The sequence below is a fragment of the Cyrtonyx montezumae genome, unplaced genomic scaffold, assembly GCF_038088225.1.
Source record: "Cyrtonyx montezumae isolate F1298 unplaced genomic scaffold, pur_monq_1.0 scaffold_42, whole genome shotgun sequence".
Lineage (NCBI taxonomy): Eukaryota > Metazoa > Chordata > Aves > Galliformes > Odontophoridae > Cyrtonyx > Cyrtonyx montezumae.
In genome coordinates, this window is record NW_027072048.1 from 397275 (window position 1) to 419130 (window position 21856).

The 21856-nt window shown below is 63.4% G+C and overlaps 1 protein-coding gene across 4 annotated transcripts; it reads left to right on the forward strand.

The window, feature by feature from the left end:
- The first annotated feature begins 3510 nt into the window (after window positions 1–3510).
- FGFR1 (fibroblast growth factor receptor 1) lies at window positions 3511–20777 on the forward strand. Of its 4 annotated transcripts, none has more exons than XM_065747141.1 (18): window positions 3511–3705; window positions 8046–8217; window positions 13411–13674; window positions 14222–14305; window positions 14510–14685; window positions 15198–15321; window positions 15823–16013; window positions 17205–17349; window positions 18093–18289; window positions 18659–18804; window positions 18894–19015; window positions 19115–19225; window positions 19310–19500; window positions 19583–19705; window positions 19788–19858; window positions 19938–20075; window positions 20422–20527; window positions 20599–20777. In XM_065747141.1, exons 2-18 carry the CDS (start codon window positions 8127–8129, stop codon window positions 20770–20772), a joined length of 2454 nt encoding a protein of 817 aa, XP_065603213.1. In that variant the 5' UTR covers window positions 3511–3705; window positions 8046–8126; the 3' UTR covers window positions 20773–20777. The 4 variants fall into 4 exon arrangements, with proteins under 4 accessions (XP_065603213.1, XP_065603212.1, XP_065603214.1 ...); XM_065747140.1 differs by having other exon boundaries at window positions 3512–3705; window positions 18093–18295; XM_065747142.1 differs by lacking the exon at window positions 13411–13674 and having other exon boundaries at window positions 3516–3705; window positions 18093–18295.
- The last annotated feature ends 1079 nt before the right edge of the window (window positions 20778–21856 follow it).

Consider the following 21856-nt stretch of genomic DNA (forward strand, 5'->3'; position numbering starts at 1 on the left):
CCTGCCCAGCCCATAGCTGCTCTCCTTCCTTCCAGGCTTGGGAGCTATTTAGAGTTTGCTCTGCACCGCTCTCATTTTATACCCTTGCAGGGGAACAGCATCACCCCATTGTTTTGTTGTTGGCTGTGGCTTTTTTTCCCCACTATAAATATCTGAGTGTTGCTTGAAAGAAGGAAGAAAAGAAAAAAAAAAACCAAATCCCCGACACCACCACTGCAGGTAGTGGGAGAAAAATCATAGCCCGTGGGTAATGACACATAATTGCAGCCCTTCTCCTGATGAAAGGAGCTGCCATTGCACTGCTCAATGACAGCGTGCAGAAAACGCTATTATCAGATTATCTGAGTGGAGGAATCTTTGCAGCAGCGTGGAGGTGCAACTCCTCACTGCTGGGCCCCGTCCCTGGGATGGTGGCTGCTGGAGCAGAGCCCTCGCAGTGCTTTCACCCCCACAGTAAGAGCTGAGCATTGGTAAGAGCTGCCTGGTGATGCTCGAACCAAACCCGGGTTTCTCGGGCAGATGCTTTGGTCCTGCACGTGGCAAAGCGCAGCACTGAGCACAGTCTGCCCCAGCTGCTGTGTGCAGGCAGTCAAAGAGCACGTGGCGTGCCAGTGGGCTCCGTGGAATTTGGCAATGGCAAGGCAGCAGCAGTGCTGGGTGAGTGCACCCTGCTCGGGCAGCTCACTGGGGTCAGGAGGTGCGTGGGGATGCGGCCAACTGGGACCCACACTGGGGAGGAGAAGCTGAGCTCGGGGCCTCAGTGCAAGGCAGGATGGCTTTGGTGCTTCGCTCTCCCTGGTTGTGTGACCGTGGCTGCTGCTCAGCTCCCAAATGCCGCGTGTGACCCCAGATGTCACTCTGTGGGTGCCCTGAGCATCCCCGGCCCTCTCCTCTGTCTGTGGGAGCGATGCCTGGGGCTGTTTCCCTCCATCACTATCAGACAGACAGCCAAGCAGCGCAGACAGAAGATATTTCAGTGCTGTTAAGATGCAAACAGCAAAGGAAAGAGCTGTTTAGGGTCGATGAAAATAGCAGAGGAACCTCAGGGCGAGGAGCAGTGCTGGTGCAGTGGCTGAGCTCAGCCCTTCAGCCCGGGACAGCAGCATCCTGGAGCCAGCGGGGCACAGGCAGGCAAAGCCCAGCAGATGTGGCTGCAGCCAGAGCCACTAATAATGCTTTATTGAGTCGGAGCGGAGAGGGAGAGAGGGGGCTTCCTGTGAAGGCTGTACTCAGCTCCTAAATCATGCCCAGCAGCTAAGATTTGTTCCCTGGTGCTGCTGGCTTTCATGAGTCACTTTTTCCTGGGAAAGCTGGTGTTCTGCAGGCTGCTGGGTGAGCTCTGTGCGGTCCCTGTGGCTGGTGGCAGGGTGGCCGGGGCTGGGTTTCTCCTTGTGACGGCTCAGCAGAGGCAGAGCTGTGCAGCCGGAGAGCCCCAAGCCGTGGGGAAGCGTGGCTGAGCTGCTCGCTGCGACTCAGATGCTCCGAGGTTTGCTAAGGTCGGCAGCGCACCTGGGAGCTCTCCAGAGCTGCGCGTGGTCCTGCGAAGGCTGCAGAGCAGAGATGATGAGCGTTGGTGCGGGCATCCACGGGTGGGGTGATCCTGCATCCCGCGGGGCACCCACTGCCCTGCGTGCTCCGTGTGCGCGCAGCCTCCAGCACGCTCGTGCACGCAGATGTGTGCACGCAGAGCCGGAGCCAGGCAGTGCCCGGACCCAGGGAGGGGCGAAGCTGCGAAGCCTTTGTCGGTCGGATCTTTCAGGGAAAGCTCTTTGTTATTCAGCATTTGCTCCCGCTTCCCCCTCTCCGGACCTAAACTAGCCGCATCTGCTTTTGTTTTCTAAATGCAGAAGCGGGGACTGAAGGGAGCCGCTTTGTAGTGGGGAGGAGGGGAGAGCTGCGGACCTACAAGTGGGAAACCGGAGGTCTGGGGAGAACCTCCGCGTTGTGCTGCCGTTCCTCTCCCAGCAATGCTCCGGGAGCACGGCCGCACACAGCTCCCGAGCTGCTGCCACGCACGGAGCTGCCAACAGAGCCCCACGTTCCGTTTGTCTTAACGCTGTTCCCGATGAAGGGCTCTTGAACCGCACCAAACCCGCGTTCCTGAGGAATCCCCATCCGCCCCGCGTTGATAACGCAGAACGGAGGAGCCCGGAGCATCACGGCCACACCAGGAGGCGCCGGGGCTCCACCCCACGGCCCTCTGCCCACCCCACCTCCCAGCGGTCTCCATCACTCAGTGGCGGTGCTGGGAACCCCGTTCTTCCAGGAGGACCCATTCGTGCTCCGCTTTGTGCCACCGGATGGTGACAGCTCGAGCCCACGCCGCGCTGAGCCCCCATGCGGCGCTGGGGGTGGGGGTCTGAGCCTCCCGGGGCTGGGGATGCTTTTCCCCGTTGTCTGCCAGCCCCGAGCACCTCGAGGAGCCCACGAACCGGTGCCCATCGATGGAGTCCAGCAGAAAAGCATCACAGGAACAGAGAGGACGTGAGCCCTCTGCTTCCCCTATGCTCCCCGCTCTCAGCAGCCTCGGCTTGCCAGGGGAAGCACGGCGCAGCAGGCACGGCACCTTCCCTCCCTCTGTCCACACATCTGTCATGCTGGGAAGAAAATATTCCGTGGGTCTTGGCACAGAGCTCTGAACAGTTGCCTGGAGCAGCAAGAAGCTGCTCCTGAGATGGATGCCCAGCATTTGGTTCAAATATAGCGATGGTGATTGACAGGGCTAATTCAGCCTGTCCTCTTCCCTGTTATAAGTTAATCACTTGCACATTGCCTCGCGCAGATCTTTCCCTGCCAGCCGGGAGACGTCTTCATTCCGGGCTGCCCTGGTGTGGGGCTGACTGGGGGCTGTGGGGCGAGCCCCGACCCAGCACTGGGGAGCTCACCCTCCACCTGGCTGCCCGAATTTGGTGCCCTGCGGGTCAGGCCAGGCTGCACCCCTCCACGCCCTCAGCTCGGGCATCCAGCGCAGCCCTAAAAAATAAGAGCACGTGCTGCCTGTGTACGCAGCGTTATTTTGGGGGTGCTGAGCGTTAGAGCTCAGGGGGAGGTAACCCGGAGTGCACACAGCGTGAACTGCAGCAGCGGCGGCCCCCGGGAAGGAGCTGGGTCTGGAAACTCCATCCAGCTCTGCCCCACGACGTGGGTTAGGGGTAGGGCTCCGGGGCTGCCCCACACCTGCTGCCCGTGCGCTGGGGACGGGATCCCCGCAGCGTGGAGCACGCAGAGGGGCGAGGCACGGCCGAGGGCAGCGCGGCGGCGGTCCCGCGAGCATCCTGCTCCACGAGCGGAGATTTTGGGGACCGCCGCCGCCTTCAGCCCCACTCCTACGAGCCCGGGGACTCCGAGGGGGCGGCCCGACGGCGACTACAAGCCCCATCAGGCCGCTGAGGAGGAGGAGGGCTTGGAGGAAGGCGGGGGAGGAGCCGGCGGGAGGCGGTGGGGCGCTGCGGGAGCGGCTCAGTCCGGCGGCGGCGGCTCGCGGCGGGGACGCGGCGGTGCGGGCAGCGCTGAGCGGCGGCCGTCGGGGCGGACCGCGCCTCCGGGAGCTCCTCCCGCCGCCACCTCGGGGCCGGGGTCCGCCATGGGGCGGCCGCAGTGAGCGCGGCGGCGGCGGGGCTGCGCTCTCGCCCCGGCCGGGGCTCCCCTCCATTGTTCCCGGGAGCGGCGGGCACCGCGCCTCCGCCGCCGCCCCGCGGGACTCCGGTGAGTGCGGGGAGAGCGAGCGGGGCCGCGCTTTGTGCTCCTCGCGGTGCTGCGGTGGGGGGGGGGATCGCGGCCGTCCCCATCCGCCGGGGGGTCGGCCCGACGGGGGCCCCTCCGCGGGCAGCGCGGGGCTGCGGTATCGGGGGTTCGGAGCAGTGCGGTGGGGGTGCGGTTCTGAAGCCCGGGGCACCGCGGGCAGCAGCCCGGCGGCACTTGGGATGCGCGGTGGCTCGGTGCCTGGTTCTCGGTTCGGTGCCTGGTTCTCGGTTCGGTGCCGAGCTCCGGGACCCCCCCGCACCCCCCCCTCGCTGGGGATCCGGTGGGAGCTCGGAGCTGCTGCCCGGTTTGCGGCCGCCAAAAGTTGCTGGGCGGGAGCCTGGCGGCGTCCAAAAGAAGATGGAGAAGAAGGAGCTGGGTTTGTTCCGTTGGGGACTCGAGACGTTGGGGCCTTTCGGTAAAAAACAAAAATCGGCGGCGGAGGCGATGGAAAAGAGCCGGGCTGAGATCTTTGTGCGTGATGGCGTGGGAGGTGAGGGGGCTCGGGGCGTCCGAAAGCCGAACTGTCCGCCAGCGTCGGGGAACGGCTCCTGCGTGTGCATAGCGTGGCGGCCGCCCACGCCACAGCCCTCGCGACGTCCGCGGGTCCGATGTCCGCGGGGCCCCACGCCGGGTGGGTTCCGCGTGGTGCTTTGGCCGCTCCGCTGCCGATGGGGGAGCGAGGGGAACTGCGCGTCCATTTGCAGCGCGCTGAGGTTACGGCGAGAAGCGCCGTGAGTGTGAGTGTGAGTGTGAGTGTGAGTGTGAGTGTGAGTGTGAGTGTGAGTGTGAGTGTGAGTGTGCCGGCCCTCCTCGCGTGGATTGTCGGATAACCCGGCGGTGCCGTGGTGTCACGGCTGAACGGCCGCGCCTCCGAAGTGCGCTTCTCCCGAGTGCTGCGTTAACAAAACTGCGGCTCTGGAGGCTGCTCGCTGCCGGAGTCCCGGGCAGAGGGCGGTCGGGCTTTGTGCTCGGCCATCATTCGCTCTCTCGAGATCCTCGGGCGCTGAGCTCGGGGTCGGTGCCCACGCGGGATGCCGCAGGACCTGCCCCCCCCCCCCCCCATCCCCGCACCTCTCTTTGGCCAGCAGCCATTTTCCCCGCACAGGAGCACTTCCTCCCTTAATCTCCTCCGTGCCTGGCATGCACCGCTGGCTTCTCCTTGTGTTGCTCAGAGAGGATTAAAACAAATGAGGGTCGTCCCTGCCCCGGTGGGAGCAGTGCTGCAGCTCTGCTGGGAAGGAGCCCGAGCTGCTTCCAGGTGCAGACGGGATCTCTGCCTTTATTTATTTGCCTGAAAACAAATAAAGAGAACTGGGAGCTGAGGATCTCCCGAGCAGACAGCCGGGCCTGGAGCGCAGATGCTCATCCCAGCAGTTTTCCCTCATTGGGACCTTCTGGGGATGAAGGCAAAATGTGAGCAGCGGGGGATAGGTTTGCAGGAGGAGTGCGTGTCCTTCCGCCCGCAGAAGCTTTCCTGGGAGGAGCTGAGTGCAGCAAACCCCATCCCGCTCCCTCCCAGCTGGATAACTGCTCTGCCTCTGCTGGGGGGTGGGGGGCCCTGTCCTGGTGCCCCGTGCTGGGGCAGCCCTATGCCAGAGATCTTTTGGGGACCAGCGAGTCCTTGGCGTGCCTGAAAATCAGCCCTTGGGTGGGGATCCACGGGTTTGGGGATGCTTTTAAACCTGATCTGGTTTGCCCCAGGTGCCCCACGTCCCAGGCCCACACTGCACGCACACAGAGCACCGTATCCTGGTGCTGGAGCAGGCTGCAGCGTGTGGCTGCGAAGGGTTAATGCCGAGTGCAGCCCGCATGGTTGGATATTTATTTTTCCAAGCACACGTCTGCTTTAAGCATTACCCATTTTCCCTATAGTTACATTTGCAGTCGTGTTTGCTTTTTATTTCAGCAAATATTTCAGGTTGAGCGTGCCGCTGGGTCAAGGAGTGCAGGGCAAGGAGAGGGTTCCCTGTGCCACCAGGAGCTTTGCCTCTGCCGTGTCCTTCTGCTGCAAGGGCACTCGGGGGGGCTTGGAGCCAAACCCGTCCTTCCCCACATCGGGGGCTGTCAGGGTCTCCCATTTGTGGTCACCACCTCCTGCCCATGGGAAGGGGCATCGCCTCGGGGCCCCCACACTCACACTGGGACACGTGGAGCCCTCCCCCAGGGGCATCCCGGTGATCCTCTGACCCCACCCCGACTCGGGGTGTCCCGGTGCTGCGGTCCCACTCCTCTCTGAGCAACTTGGGCACGTTCCCAGGGATGAGCCCTGTGCTGGGAAGGGGCTTCCCCACCGTGCTGTGCTCAGCCCCGACCCCACGGCGTGGGGTGAAGGTCCGGGGTCGTGCTGAGGACAGCGGGGCAGGGGGGTTGCTCCTGTGGGCACGTGGGGCAGGGGCTGTGCTCGGGTGGGAGGGCACACGGGTGGGTGCAGGGGTGTTCCTTCGGCTCCTCGATAGCCTCGTGGGTGTCGTGGCCGTTGTAATTGCAGGTCTGTAAGGGGCCCTTAGCTCTGCTTCCTCGCTTTCTGCTTCCATTTTTAGTCACTTGAATCCACCCCAACCAGCAAATTGCAGCGTGCAGAGACAGCGCACGCATGGAAGGAGCTGGAAGCCCACGCTGGGGCTGCAGCCCTTCGGGGCAGGCAGATTCCCATTGGGATCCACACGAGAGCTGTCTGCACACGGAGCAGAGCTGTGCTTGGTGTGTGCAGGTCGGGGGGGACCCGGGCTGCTCCCGCCCCGCGTGCATCACCATCACCACCGCAGTGGAAACTCAGCGCTGTCAGCCCCTGAGTCAGCGCCCGCCCCAGAGCAGCTGAGCCCCACTCCAGCACCCTGACTCACTGCTGGGGGGGCACAGCATGAGGACACGTTCCTGGGACCGTGTGCTGCCGATAAACAAAACCATGGAGAGACACAAAATGATTCCCAGAAGTGCCAATGAGTTCCTTTTATTTGATTTGTTTTCATCCCCACGAAGCATTCCTCCTCCTCCTCCTTCCGACCCCTGAGGAACGGTGCACGCTGCGTCGCTGTTTTCGCCGGTGTTTGCTGGGTGTCCCTGCCCTCGTGTGAATAGTTCAGGTGATGGAGGGTGAGGAAGGGGCCGAAGCTGCCCCAGGATTAAATGGTGGATGCTCTGTGATGGGGAGGAATTCACTGGGAAGCAGGAGCACGTGGGGGGATGAGTGGTGGCCCGTTACTCACTGCAGTGGTTACTCACCTTGTAATAATGTGTGCTGGAGCCAGATCCCAGATGGCAGAGGAAGCACTGGTAGGCACGGTGTGCTGCACTCGGGGCTGTGGGTGATGTCAGAGCAGCACCAGGTGAGCTCACGTGGCTGCATCCCCAGCTCTGTGCCGTGCCCTCCCGTCCTGGAGCAGCCATCCATGCCGGGGTTGTGCAAGAGGAGGCACGGAGCCGTGCTCGGAGCCCGGGGGGGCCGTTAGTGACCGCGGGTGTCGGGACCTCGGCTGTTGTGGAGCTGCAGATGTCGTGGAGGAGGAGTGCAGTGCTTGGATTGCGGCCGCTGGGGTCTGGCTGCTGGAGCCGCGTTTGGCTGCGTTGGAGCAGGGAGCAGCTCAGTGCTGGGAAGGGCGGAAGGAGGAGCGATGTGGAGGGTGAAGGAACGTCCTCCTCCCGTTCCGGCCGAGCTGTGGCTGTGCTGCATGAGCACCAGAGGCTGCGAGGTGCCAGCTCTGTTCCCAGTGCCTCTCCCATGGGGTCACTCCGACACCCCAAAAGCGCTCCAGGAGCCCCCAGCCCGGGTTAACCACGCGAGCACCTGCTGTTGTGCCCCCAGGGGCTGTGCTGCTCTCTGTGCGGTGTGGAGCTGCCCGGGAGCTTTGCAGTGGGAGATGTGAAAACGAAGAGGGGCTCTGGAGCTGAGCAGCAGCACCTCCCCCATCCCACGGTGCCTTTTCCATTTTGCATCTGCGCAAAGAAAGTTCAAGGAACCCAAAAGCTGCTCCTGCCAAACCATGACGATCCGGCTCCTTGCGAACGTTTTGATTCGTATGAGAATTGCTGTTTTCGGTGCCAAAGGAGAGAGAAGAGAGGAGAGCAGGAACCTCCCTTCGATTCAACAGCGCTGGAGGATTTCTCGCAGCGTTCCTCTCGGTTTTGCTTTGCCAGCACTTCTGCTCCCGACACATCAGCGGCTGTGGGGGATTGCTCAGAGCTCAGCTCCGAGCAGGGGGGTCCCATACGGCCAAGGGGCAGCGGGATGGGGGGGTTCCCGGTGGGCAAAGGGACCCGGGGCTGCCGCGCACTCTGCCCTGACTCTCTCTCCCCCCCTGCAGCTCTCAGCGGCCGCCGGCCCCACCGGGGCCCCATGGAGGGGCGGTTGAGCGCAGTCGCCGAGCAGTAGCCGCAGCAGTGGGATGTTTACCTGGAGGTGCCTCATCCTTTGGGCTGTGCTGGTCACAGCCACGCTGTCCGCTGCCAGACCGGCCCCCACGCTGCCCGACCAAGGTAAGGCGAGCAGAGCTCCTTCTTTGCTTTTCCCCGTGGTGATAAGATAGCCGGCGGCTCTCGCCTGGCAGGGGGCAGAGCGTGGGGCCCGGCGTGGGGTGTGCGCTGCAGCCGGGATGCGCTGTCTGCATCGCAGTGCGTGGGGACACCCCCAGCACCGCTGGGACGGCAACGTCGCTCTGGGTGAGGACGTGAGTCGGCCCTAAGGCGTTGCAGGGGGGGGAGCGTGGGGTGGATTCTGAGCTGAGCTGATGTGCGTGGGCCTCCGGGGTCACCGGGCCCCCAGGACAGCTGCAGCCTTTCAGAGCACGGCCCCTTCCCTCGGTGAGGTGGAGAATAACCAGAGCAGCCAGGGACCGCTGCCTAGCTGCTGCCTTTTGGTTCTAATTACCTGAGAATGTCTGGTCCGCGCGGCGAGGCGTTGCTTTTTAAGGCTCACTCCTCCCCTCTTCCTCCCACCGAAAGCCCCATGTGCTGCTGAGCCCCACTGTCACCCCCACAGAAGCCATGCAGGTGCTCGGAGTGAAGACTGTGGGGTGGCGGTGCGGTTTTGGGGGTGCTTAGGGGGCTGGGGGTAGTGGCGGAGGGGACAAAGAGAGGACGGAGCTGGGTGCTCTCCAGCCTCCTGCCAGGGCTGGCAGTAAGGTCTGGCAGCACCTCCTGGCACTGCTCTCACCAGGACGGCCCAATTAGTGCCACAGCGGGAGCCCGGCAGCACAGAGCCCGGGTGCTCAGAGCCTGAGTGCTCAGAATCCGTCCCTTTGGCTGTGGCTGCTGGGAACAACAGTCCCCGACACCGAACGCACCTCCGCACGGGGTGGGATGGGGGGCCACGCCCGGGCCAGGCTGCGGGGGGGTGGGGGGGGGGGAGGTGCATCGTGTCCCAGGGCCGCGTGCTGTGTCCCGGGGTCGGTCCGTTCCGCATCACCCATGGGCGGCCGCGCTCCCCCCCCGCAGCAGACGCAGCACTTGTGCCCAGACTTTGTTCTGATGTTTATGGCGTTTCAGTTTGCTGCTGGCAGTGAGGCAGGAGTGCGTAATCCCCCGCGTGGCTGCAGAGGAGGGCTCGGGGCCGCCCCTCCTCGTGGCTGGGGAGGGGGCTCAGGAGCTCGGCCTTTGTCAGGGACTGATTGAAAAATCTGCTGCAAATAAAATATTAATGGGCGCTCGCTGCTTTTTATAGTTGCCTAAATTTGGAGGTGGTTAAAAAAAAAAACAACAAAAAAACGAGGGAAGGGGAAAAGCCAAGAAATTTCCATGAGCAGCCTCCGTGTCCCTCCCTCACAAAGCTGCTCTTTGTCTTCAGGTTAAACAGAAACCTGCACAAAATTGCGGAGGGGATTTTTTTCCTCCCTCCCTGTCCGCTATTGTCCTCTCCTCTGTTCCCACTGCTCCGGCTCTGCCCCGTCGCTGCGTGCGGGGAACGTGGGGGCAAAAAGTGTCCGTGGGGGCTCGAAGTGGCCGAGCACTGTGGCTCTGAGCCCCTTCCCCTGCCCCATCTCCTGGTGCAGCCCCCAAACCCGGTGCTGCGGGGCACCACGCTGCTGCCTTCCCCTCCCAGCCCGTCTGCAGGCATTGTTCACCACCTCCCGCCTTTCCACTCGGATGCTGTCACTCCAGCCTTTAATTGAGGAGGAAAAAAAAGAAACACGAGGCTTTGGGAAGGGCGGCATTGCCGTGCTGCAGCTCTGTGGGGCTGCCTGTGCAGTCCCCCCCCCCAAGTGCAAAGCCACTGCACCTCACACCGGGGGAGAGGAGCAGATCCCCGGGGCTCCCTCGTGCTGCAGGGCACTGCAAACCCATCTCCTGTTGCATATGGGGTGCAGTGCTCCTGGTGTGCAGCCCCCCCTGCCCCGCACTGCTCTGCACCGAGCTCTGCGTGGCCGCGTGTCCCCGGGGACGGGCGCGTGGTGATCCTGACAGCTTTGCAAATCGACATGCTGGGTAATTAAATGCTGCTTCATTTCACGTGCTGCTCTCCGAGGAGCTGTGCCCGGGGGCAGTGCATCAATTCCCTGCTCCTGCCGGAGAGAGCTGCCCCGGGCTGCAGGGTGGGTAAAGCACAGCAGAAACCGCTGCCCTGATCGGCATCGCCCCTCCGTGGGGCAGTGGGGCAGTGGGGGTGCAGTGGGGGTGCAGTAGAAACGCAACAGGATCGTATAGGGATGCAGCAGGGTTGCAGTGGGGTGCAGTGGGATGCAGCAGGGGTGCAGTGGGGTGCAGTGGGATGCAGCAGGGATGCAGTGGGATGCAGCAGGGGTGCAGTGGGGTGCAGCAGGGGTGCAGTGGGGTGCAGTGGGATGCAGCAGGGATGCAGTGGGATGCAGCAGGGGTGCAGTGGGGTGCAGTGGGATGCAGCAGGAGTGCAGCAGGGGCACTTGGCCGCCTCCCCAGCACTCCCGCAGGCAGCTGAGGGGGGACAGAGGGGAGAGGCACTTTTTAAATAAGAAAGAAACCAATCCCCACGTCCCGGTAAGCGCTTCCTGTTGGGATTAGCAGAGCTGTGGGGCATGTGTGTGCTTTTTCTTCAGGAAATACCTTCAGTGAGCCCTGGTGGGGTTTCCAGGGCAACCGGCGGCCGGACCCACTGCTCGCGGCCATTCAGCCCGGCTCGGTGCTGCGCTGCTTTGTTGGCCGCTTTATTGCGCTCGGGCACACACAGCTCCGCGCTGTTTTGTCAGCGCTGAATGCAGAACTTCTCCATTCTGATGGGCAGCTCTGGCGCGGGGCCATCTGCACGCAAAGCCCTTCTGGGGGGAGCGGGGAGAGCGAGGCTGTGCCGCTGCTGTCCCCAGGGCCACTGTCCCCATCCCTGCGGGGCCAGGTCTGGGCTCTGGCAGCATGTACTGGGACCAGTGGCACTCTCCATCTCCCGGCGCTTATAGAGGCAATAAAAGTGCTGGTGAGCTCGCCTTAAAACTCAGAGCAAAAGGAATCGCTCTGAGCTGAACGTCCCCATCCCCACTGAGCGCTCCCAGACCCACTTTCCACCTATGCCCTTCAGTGCTGCCCGTGGGGTGAGCTCCGTGGGGTGCTCGGGGTGCAGTGCACAGCGTCTGGGGCTGCAGAGGGGCTGTGTTTGTGCTCCTGATGCGTTCTGGGGAGCCCGCCTGCACCGTGCATCTCCCAGAGCTCAGAGAGGCAGCACAGTCAGTGCCGACCCCACTGAGCACAGCGTTGGGTGCCGGGCAGCCCCGTGCCCCCCACGTTTGGGGCTGGAGCGGATGGGCTGCAGACACTTGGCTCCCTGTGGTGCCCCCACCGGTGCAGGGGAGGAGAGCCAAGCGTTTCTCCGGCCCATTGAGCTCCTGCTCACTCCAGGAGTGCGAGCACCGTGCTCAGAGCAGCGGCTGCTGCACCTGCCGACGTGGGTTATGTTACAGCAGAGCAGAATAAGCTCAAGAGGCACTCGGGGCTTTGGAGTGCAGAGGTGCGACAGAGCAGCACGCGTGGGGTGAGTTGGGCCCGTGCTGCGTGCGCTGTGGTTTTGCAGTGGCTGTGTTTCCCAGGGCTGGTGCGTGGCAGTGCCAGCCGTGGGCTGTCCCGTGGGCTGCTGCTGTCCGGCTGCCAGAGCCGCTGGGAGCCGCATTGTCCCCGCTCCCAGCCGGGGGGGGGGGGGTAACCTGGACATGCTCATTAGGCTGTGAATTCGTTCTCGGGCCGTTCCCACCATGCCGCGTTTTCCGCCTTATCCCCGAGTGCCAGAGATGCGCTTTGGGTTACCAGAGGGCAGCATCCCGCCCTGCCCTCTGCCTCCTGTCCGTCACACCGCTGGGGGTGGGGGCACGCGGCCTTTGAGTGGCACAAAGAGCATCGCCGGGAGCTGGGAAGCAGCCCTGGGGGCCCGGAGCTGTACCCCCCCCCCCCCGTCCCCGTCCCCAAAAAGAGCTTTTCTCTCGTGGGCAGCGCTGAGCCCCAGCTGGGAGCTGGAGGATGCAGCAGCCCTCTGGTTTGGGGTTCTCCCCGTGCGGGGGCAGGGGGATGCTGTGGGGCCGTGCCTCGGTGGGATGCGGCACTGAATGCGCCTGTGACGGATCTTTTGAAACGCAAATGAGAACTGCTCGGAGCTGGAGACAAACGTGGGGACGCTGGGATTGCAAAAGCAGAGCTCTTCCCCCCCCACACACACACCTGAGGGACTCTGTAACCTGGTGGAGGGACACGCAGCCCCGCGTCCGGTGCTCCTGCTGTCGAGGAAAGCGCCGAGCTCGTCCCCACAAGCTGTTCTCATCGAGGTGTAAAGGGAAACTCCCGAGCTGATGGTGGGCAGTATTCCTCTGAAGATGCTCAGATGGGTGAGGGCTGCGGGACGGCTGCTCCTGAACGTCTGCAGCCACAAACCACCGCTCGGCTCGGAGCACAGCTCACCCTGCTGCCGGGAGGGGTCTGGAGGTGGCACGTGCAAGAAGACGTCCCCGAGGATTGGCTTTGGGGTCCCCAGGTGGGAATTCTCCGTGCTGAGATGGAGTAAGTGGAGGAGGCTCTGAGCCACCCCAGGAGGAGTCGTGCCCTGCGGAGGTGTGCGAGCAGAGCAGCGGTGCTGGGGCACGGAGGAGGGCAGACAGCTGCACCAGGACGAGTGTGAGCAGCAGGAGGCATTGCTGGGAGCACAGCACAGGGTCCTCCGAGGGGAAAAGAGATTTCTGCAACGCCGGAGAGAGCAGCGCTGGGACGGAGCGGATCGCCGGTGCTGGAAGGACGTCGCAGGACGGCTGCGGGCACCCGGCAGCCCCCGCCTGGCCGCAGCCCCCCGGGCTGAGCTTCCAGCGCTGTCGCTGAGCCCTGCTGTCTGCCTGCTGTCCTGGCATTGCCCCGTAACCCGGTGCTGACCGGAGCCGGCCCGCTTTGCTGGCTGCCTGCTGCTGGGCAGGGCGGCCCTGGGGCGGAGCTGTGCGGGGTTTGGTGCTCCCCATCCCGCCCCGATGCGCCTCAGGTTGCAAATTCCTCCCCATTTCAAACCCCTTCCTGCGCTTGGCAGGAGACCGAGGACGCTTGCGTGGCTTCGGGCTCCGTGGCCGTGCCCTGGGGCAGTGCCTCGCTGCTGCTTTGGCCGCGCTCAGGGACCCCTCCCCCTCCCCCTCCCCCCGTCCTCAGCCACATCCCGCAGCGCATGTCGCCTCATTAACACATCCCCCAGCAGCCCGCTGTCCCGTTGTCTCCATTCCTTTTTTTCTCCTCCCCACGCTCCTCCAGCTCTGCCCAAAGGGAACATGGAGGTGGAGTCCCACTCGGCACACCCCGGTGACCTCCTCCAGCTGCGCTGCCGGCTGCGCGATGACGTGCAGAGCATCAGCTGGGAGCGCGACGGCGTGCAGCTGCCCGAGAACAACCGCACGCGCATCACCGGAGAGGAGGTGGAGGTGCGGGACGCGGTGCCCGAGGACTCGGGGCTCTATGCCTGCATGACCAACAGCCCCTCGGGGAGCGAGACCACCTACTTCTCCGTCAACGTCTCAGGTTCGTAGCGGTGCAGGGGCGGCGCCGAGGAGCGTGCGTTGCATGCTGGCTGCCACCCAGGGGACGTGGTGCCACCGACGTCGTGCTGCGACCCCGCGGTGCCGTGGGGCAGTCGTGCCCTGTGGGTCTGCGTGGGCACAGGTCGGTGCAGAGCGTTGCTGGGGTTTCTGCTCAGAGCTCTGCGCCCCGTGGGTGCGCGGGGACACGCGTGTCTGCATGGAGCTGAGCACCGGGCCGAGCTGGAGCGGAGGTTTTTCTTTGGCGGTTCCGAAGCAGAGTGGTGAGGAGAGAGTGCTGAGGGTTGGGGTCCACTCCGACCGCAGGACCCCGGCTGCTCTGGATGGACGGGTGTCCCCGGGAGCCCTGGGGACACGCTGCTCGCTGGGCTCCATGCCCTGGGCAGCACACGCAGGGCCCGCAGCTCAGCTCACCGCAGCCGTGCAGCGCTGTCCTGGAGCCTCTCACCTCGTGTTGGCACTGCCACGGTGCGCAGGAGGGCAGGAGGGGTCCGTGCACAGCGCTCAGCTGGGTGCTTCCTCTCTTGCAGACGCGCTCCCCTCTGCTGAGGATGATGATGATGAGGATGATTCCTCCTCGGAGGAGAAGGAGGCGGATAACACCAAGCCGAACCGTACGTGGGGGATGGGTTTGCCCGTGGGTGGGGGTGAAGGGAAGCAGGGAGAGGAGAGGCGGAGTCCTGCTGCAGCCCTGGTAGGACCCGGGTGGAGCGTGGGGATGTGCCGGGGGGGGTGTGCACCTCGCCCCATTCGTGCCCTGGGTTAAACCACGAGCAAACACCAGTGCTCCCCTCATCCTGCCGCTCTGTGCCCCACAGAGGCTGTAGCTCCGTACTGGACCTATCCTGAGAAGATGGAGAAGAAGCTGCACGCCGTCCCCGCTGCCAAAACGGTGAAATTCAAGTGCCCCTCAGGTGGGACCCCCAACCCCACGCTGCGCTGGCTGAAGAACGGCAAGGAGTTCAAACCCGACCACCGCATCGGGGGGTACAAGGTACAGAGTGGGTCCAGACCCGGGGGTCACTGAGGGAAGGAGAAATGAGTGGGCTCCGGAGGCCCTGAGCCGCCCATTGGCGCAGCCGTGCGCCTCGGGAGGGGCAGATGGGCCCCATGACATTCCTGTTGCCAAACAGACCCACGGCGGTGACCTGCTTCTTGGTCGTGTTTGCAGCAGCCTCAACCTTTGGGGGATGGGGGAGGACGAGCCCAGCCTGGCTGCACTAATCCCAGTGCTGAGCCGTGAGGGTCGGAGCAAAGCCAGCCCCCAGGAGCCCCCCGCACACCTCCCACATCCAGCACTGCACTGTGGGAGCAGGAGGATGAGGGCAGTGCTGCTCTGCGTGCAGAGCCGTGGCTCAGCCGGGAGCATTTGGGGCTCAGGGCTCAGCGTGCCCAGCAGGATGCTGGTGCTCCCCATCTGTGTGCTCAGCCCTGGAAGAAAACGGGGTGGAAGCACTGGGCTGTGGGCACGGCAGCGTGCTGATGAGGGCACATCTCCTGCCCCAGGTCCGCTATGCCACCTGGAGCATCATCATGGACTCGGTGGTGCCGTCCGACAAAGGCAACTACACGTGCATCGTGGAGAACAAATATGGGAGCATCAACCACACGTACCAGCTGGATGTCGTGGGTGAGGACGGCGTGGGGCCGCTCCCTGCTCTGCTGCACCCCGCGAGGTTCACCTCGAACCCTTCTGGGGCGTTTTAATTGTGGTGGAAATAATTTTGTAGGCCAGACAGAAACTTTTTCTAATCGCCTTATTAGCCATAATTCCCAGCTGGGGAGGCTGGTCTGAGCAGTTCCACATGTGGAGCTGCTCTAAATGCCAGTAAATGAACCATTAAGAATGTGATTTAATTTGATTACACTGAGCAAACTGAAGGGAACAGTCAGCGAGGTGAACAAAGGGGTTTGTTAATGCTGACTCACCACAGTGGCAGCGGCTGGGGCCCTCGTTAGGTTTGATTGACCTCTGGCCCCTGAAGAGATAGCGACGTCCCTGTGGCCTGGACGTCCCCTGTCCCTTGCTCTGCTGGGACGTCACCTGTGCCCCTCTCTGTGGGGCTGTGGGAGGGGACCCCTGGGGACGTGGGGGGCCCGTGCTGAGGTCCCCGTCCCTCCGGCCCTGCAGAGCGCTCCCCGCACCGGCCCATCCTGCAGGCAGGGCTCCCTGCCAACAAAACCGTGGCCCTGGGCAGCAACGTGGAGTTCGTCTGCAAAGTCTACAGCGATCCGCAGCCCCACATCCAGTGGCTGAAGCACATCGAGGTGAACGGCAGCAAGATCGGCCCCGACAACTTGCCCTACGTGCAGATCCTGAAGGTAACGCCGCACACACGCCGGGCTGCCCCAGCCCGGGTCCCTGCGGGGTCACAGCTGGGGGACACGTAGGCGGCATCGAGGCATCTGGAGCCCCACCAGCCCTGCCTGCTGCGCTCTGGGCTGTCCTGGAGGAGCTGGGTGAGAGGCGGGCAGGGGGCAGCAGGCAGCGGTGCACTCGTCCTTTGGATCCCTGGAGGTGTTCGCCGTGGGCTGGGTGGGCGCCAGGGGCAAGCACGAGGCGGGTGGGTCAGTCCAAACACAGCCAGCACCATCAGCCCCTCCGCAGACCCTGGCGTGCGTCCGCCCCCATCCATCCATCCCCCCCAGCCATCCACCCCCAGGGTGCACGGCCGTCCCCAGCCATGTCCCCAGGCACACGGCCCCCCCCCCCCAGGGTGCACGGCTGTCCCTCCCCGTGCCCCATTGCACAGGCTGATGGTCCCCTGCCTCCCGGTTCACCACAACCCCCCGTGGCCCCCAGCCCTGTGCTGGCACCGTCGCTCCGGGCGCTGTGGTTTCTGACCCCATCGATGTGACTCCTCTGTTGTTGGTCTGTTCCAGCACTCGGGAATTAATAGCTCTGATGCGGAGGTGCTGACCCTGTATAATGTGACAGAGGCGGAGAGCGGGGAGTATGTTTGTAAGGTTTCCAATTATATTGGCGAGGCCAACCAGTCTGCGTGGCTCACTGTCACCAGACCTCTGGCACAAGGTAACGCCCAGTGGGATGCTTCTCAGACAGCCCGTCCCCAGCGGTGGAAAACACAACTCTGGGCTCTCTCGTTTCTGCTGTACTGTCCTGGTGCAAAAAGCCATGGAAAAATACCCCGCGGGGCCGGCTGGGCCGCGTGCTGTGTCTCCCCGTGTGCTCCCCGCTCTGTGCTGTCCCCGTGTCTCTCCGTCCTCGTGCTCCCACGCCGTGACCCCCAGCCGGCCCTCCCCGAGCTCTATTTTTCCATGTGGCCCATTGAGCATGCTCCGATGGGCAGCGATGCTCCGGTGGTGAAGGGTTTGTAGCCTCCTTAGGTCCGCCCGGATGAGCGGTCATCCGGAGGGTCTCTACCGGGTGTCCGGGGTCTCTGTCTGCTCCCGGGGCTCTGCCAAATGAGACTGCTCCCTCCTCTCTGCCTCTCCCCAGAAGATCTCATGTCGTTTGCTTCTCCGTTTTTTGCTTCCACTCTCCCCCTCTAGACGGCTGGCGTTAACACGACAGACAAAGAGATGGAAGTCCTTCACTTAAGGAATGTCTCATTTGAGGATGCTGGGGAGTATACATGTTTGGCGGGTAATTCTATTGGGATCTCCCATCACTCTGCATGGTTGACAGTTCTCGAAGGTATATACTCTTCTTCCTGTCCCTCTCCTCCCTTGTTTCCACGGGTGTCGGAGGCATTGCTGGGGCTGTCGCTTTGCTGCTGTGCGGACCCACGCCTGATGCAGCAGCCGGGGCAAGTTTTTGGGGCGCAGCGTGGGCGCCACTCTTCCGCCAAAAGCTGTGCCGCTATCAGCCGCTGCTTGGGTGCTCCGAGGTGCTGCTGCCTGGGGACAGCAGTTTCGGCTCTTCCGCCTCTCTCCGAGGCCCTGCTCTCTGGGGGGGGTCAGGGTGGGGGCTGCCTGTGGGGTGATGGCAGCTCCCAGGTTCGTGGCTGTGCTGTTGTGGCCACAAAGTGGGGCTGCGCTGCAGACCCCCTCCCCCCGGTCCGGCAGCGCGTTGCTGCTGCTGCTGCTGCTGCAGGCGCTTCTGGCTGCTTGGCTCCAGCTCCCAGCGCCCACAGTGCCCCTCCAGCTCAGCCCCGCGGGGCGGTGCAGGGGAGGGAGCATCCCCTCGTGGGATGCAGACCTACGGTGCCGTCCTGCACGGAGCGGGGATGGGCTCAGACCCCGCTTCACTTGACCCCTTCCTGCCCCAGTGCAGCGTGCGTCCCAAGGGGGTGGGTACGATGCGCATCCCAAGGGTGTGGGTGCAGTGCCCGACTGCTGCACGTGGGAGCATCCCACACCGCTCCCCGGCGATGCTGAGAGGAGCCAGGCTGTGCCCCACTCTCAGCTCCCACTGATGCCCTCTCCGTGCCAACCCAGCTACTGAGGACTCTCCGGCCATGATGACGTCCCCCCTCTACCTGGAGATCATCATTTACTGCACCGGGGCGTTCCTCATCTCCTGCATGGTGGTGACTGTCATCATCTACAAGATGAAAAGCACCACCAAGAAGACAGACTTCAACAGCCAGCTGGCCGTGCACAAGCTGGCCAAGAGCATCCCGCTGCGCAGACAGGTAACAGAAAGTAGAGAGGGGGTTTCTTGGCTCCTACCACCCCTCCCCACAGAACTGCCCTTTCCCTGGGTTGGGATGGATGGGGCATTGCAGCCTCCCTTGGCGACGCTGTGTGCATGGCCCCGCGGTGGTGAGGATAACCGAGAGGATTTATGGCAATCTGATATTGAGACAGCGCACGTCGCACCCCGAGGACCCCCGGGCTGTGCGTTTTGTGGCACAGCAAGCAGGAGGTCAATTAAAAACGGGGGAGCAGCAGGATCATGGCAGTGCTCAGGAGCTGCGGGGGTCCCGGTCGGCGTCTCCCCGCTGGGAGCGTGCGGCCGCGGCCCCAGCGCTGCGTGAAGGTAACCCACGGCCCCGCTGCAGGTGTCGGCCGACTCCAGCTCCTCCATGAACTCGGGCGTGATGCTGGTGCGGCCCTCGCGCCTCTCCTCCAGCGGGACCCCCATGCTGGCCGGCGTCTCCGAGTACGAGCTGCCCGAGGACCCGCGCTGGGAGCTGCCACGGGACAGGTGAGGATGGGATGGGGTGGGGTGGGATGGGGGGGGATGGGGAGGGATGGGGTGGAGTGATGGGGTCGTCCTGTCTTTCCTCCCACCAGGTTGATCCTGGGCAAGCCACTGGGAGAAGGATGCTTCGGGCAGGTGGTGCTGGCGGAGGCCATCGGCCTGGACAAGGACAAGCCAAACCGCGTCACCAAAGTGGCCGTGAAGATGCTCAAGTGTAAGCAGCGATGGGAGGGGGTCCCTGCGGGGTACCCACGTGTGCATGGGGTGGGGGGATCCGGGCTGTCCTCCCTGACTGCTGCCTTTACTGCCACAGCCGACGCCACAGAGAAGGACCTGTCCGACCTCATCTCTGAGATGGAGATGATGAAGATGATCGGCAAACACAAGAACATCATCAACCTGCTGGGGGCCTGCACGCAGGACGGTGAGCGGGCGAGGAGGGGCTCCCGGTGCCGTGGGGCGAGGCGTGGGGTCCCCGGTACGCGGGCTCAGCCCCACTGTCCCTCAGGGCCCCTCTATGTCATCGTGGAGTACGCCAGCAAGGGCAACCTGCGCGAGTACCTGCAGGCACGGCGCCCGCCGGGCATGGAGTACTGCTACAACCCCACGCGTGTCCCCGAGGAGCAGCTCTCCTTCAAGGACCTGGTGTCCTGTGCCTACCAGGTGGCACGTGGCATGGAGTACCTGGCCTCCAAAAAGGTGCGGGGCCGCTCCCGGTGGGCGCGTCGGGGTGGGACCGTGGGGGTCCGGGCACCGTCTGACGGCCCCACACTCTGCCCAGTGCATCCACAGGGACCTGGCAGCCAGGAACGTGCTGGTGACCGAGGACAACGTGATGAAGATCGCCGACTTCGGGCTGGCCCGTGACATCCACCACATTGATTACTACAAGAAGACGACAAACGTGAGCGGGCGGAGGCGGCCGTGCCGCGCGGACCCTCGGTCGCCCCCGTGGGCAGCGCTGAGCTGATGGGGTTCTCTTGCAGGGTCGCTTGCCCGTGAAGTGGATGGCCCCGGAGGCTCTGTTCGACAGAATATACACTCATCAGAGTGATGTGTGAGTACACCGGGCGCTGCAGGGCGCTGCTCCTGCTGTGGCCGTGGTGGCTCACGGTGCTGCCCCGTGCTGCCCACAGCTGGTCCTTCGGGGTGCTGCTGTGGGAGATCTTCACGCTGGGCGGCTCTCCGTACCCCGGCGTGCCCGTGGAGGAGCTGTTCAAGCTGCTGAAGGAGGGCCACAGGATGGACAAGCCCAGCAACTGCACCAACGAGCTGTGAGTGCTGGGGGGCAGTGGGTGCGTGGGAACCCCTCCTGCGGTGCCAGCCGTGCCCTGCTCAGTCCTGGCTGTGGTGCTGGCTGCGGGGGGTGGATGCTCACAGTTCCCCCTTCCCCTCGAGAACCTCAGCTCAATCTGTTCACCGTAACCAACATCACTTCTCCCTTTGCTGTGGCTCAGCGGGAGCGAATCCCACAGTGACCCCAGGGTTACGCCCTCACACTGCAGCCCCCTGCCCTCCCCCTGCCCCGTGTCCTTCCCCATGGGGACGAGCCCCCCAGCCCGGCACGCTGCCAGGAGCTGCACACCCACGGACACCCTCCGCTCCCCCCACCCCATACAGGTACATGATGATGCGCGACTGCTGGCACGCCGTGCCCTCCCAGCGCCCCACCTTCAAGCAGCTGGTGGAGGACCTGGACAGGATCGTGGCCATGACCTCCAACCAGGTAGGACAGCCCCCCCCCCCCCCCCCCCTCACCCTACAGAGAGCCCCCCCTCCTGAGCCCATCCTTTGCAGGAGTACCTGGACCTGTCGGTGCCTCTGGACCAGTACTCCCCCGGCTTCCCGGCCACGCGCAGCTCCACGTGCTCCTCGGGGGAGGACTCGGTGTTCTCCCACGACCCCCTGCCCGACGAGCCCTGCCTGCCCCGCTGCCCCCCCCACGGCCACGCCGCGCTGAAGCGGCACTGAGGCTCCGCCCCTCCAGACCCCTCCCAGGGAACTGCCCAAAGTTTCCTCTCTTTGGTTCTCGGTTGGTTTCGTTTTCCTTTTGCTGTGTTTCCAACTTCCCCACGAGGGTCCGTGCCCCGAGGGGCCCTGTGGGGCCGGAGCGCACTGTGAGCATCGCTGCTCTGCCCGTGGGGTGCGACGACAGTCCCGTGTACATAGCTAAAGTATGTATAAATATGAATATATATTTACATGTCTTTTTCAAAGGGTTGTTACCAGAGCTATACCGGTTCGGTAGGAAGGTACTAGTGGCTGGTAGATATCAGTTGCTATATATAAAAACAAAACTAGAAAAAAAAAAGAAAAAAAAATCCATATATTTTGCTACTTTTGCTGTTTTTATTTTTTTAAATTATGTTCCGATCCCTATTTCAGTTTAGGTCCCCTCGATAAGAATTGCTGCTGCTGCTGCTTCAGTTTTATATGGGGTTGTATCAAACCATAATAATAATAATAATAATAATAATAATAATAACGTGTCGATGCCTTTCGGGAACGCGTGGCCACGATGCCAGCGGCCTTCCCCTGCCCGGGGGCTGCGGTGGGGCCGGGTGCAGCCCCACACCCCGGGGCTGTGCCTTACCTGGACCACCCCCCTGGGGAGGAGGGGCCGTGGGCTCTGCTGTGTCCCCCCCCCATCCCCATCCCCCCGTCCCTGGCGCTGGGAGCGCGGAGCCAGGGCGCTATTACTTGAAAAGTTTATTTTGCCTTTGTATGGAGAAATATTATTTGTTGTAAACTCTTCTGTAATGAATCTGGAATTCTTGTAATTATTAAAGACTTTAACCAAGCGGTGCGTTTTGCCGTCCCCATCTCAGGTGCTGGGAGATGCTTGGGGTGCATGGGTTGCTCCCCCTCCCCCTCCCCGAGTTTGGGGACCACCAACCAGCAGTCAAACCCCCTCCACTTTCTCCTCCTTTGCTACCAGCGATGGGTGCACGCGTGTTTCCCCGCACGGGGCAGTGATGTGGGGGTGCTTCCAGATGAGCTGTCCTCACCAAGGGCTCGGGCGTCCAGCTGGGCTCAGGCTCCGGTGATGGAGATG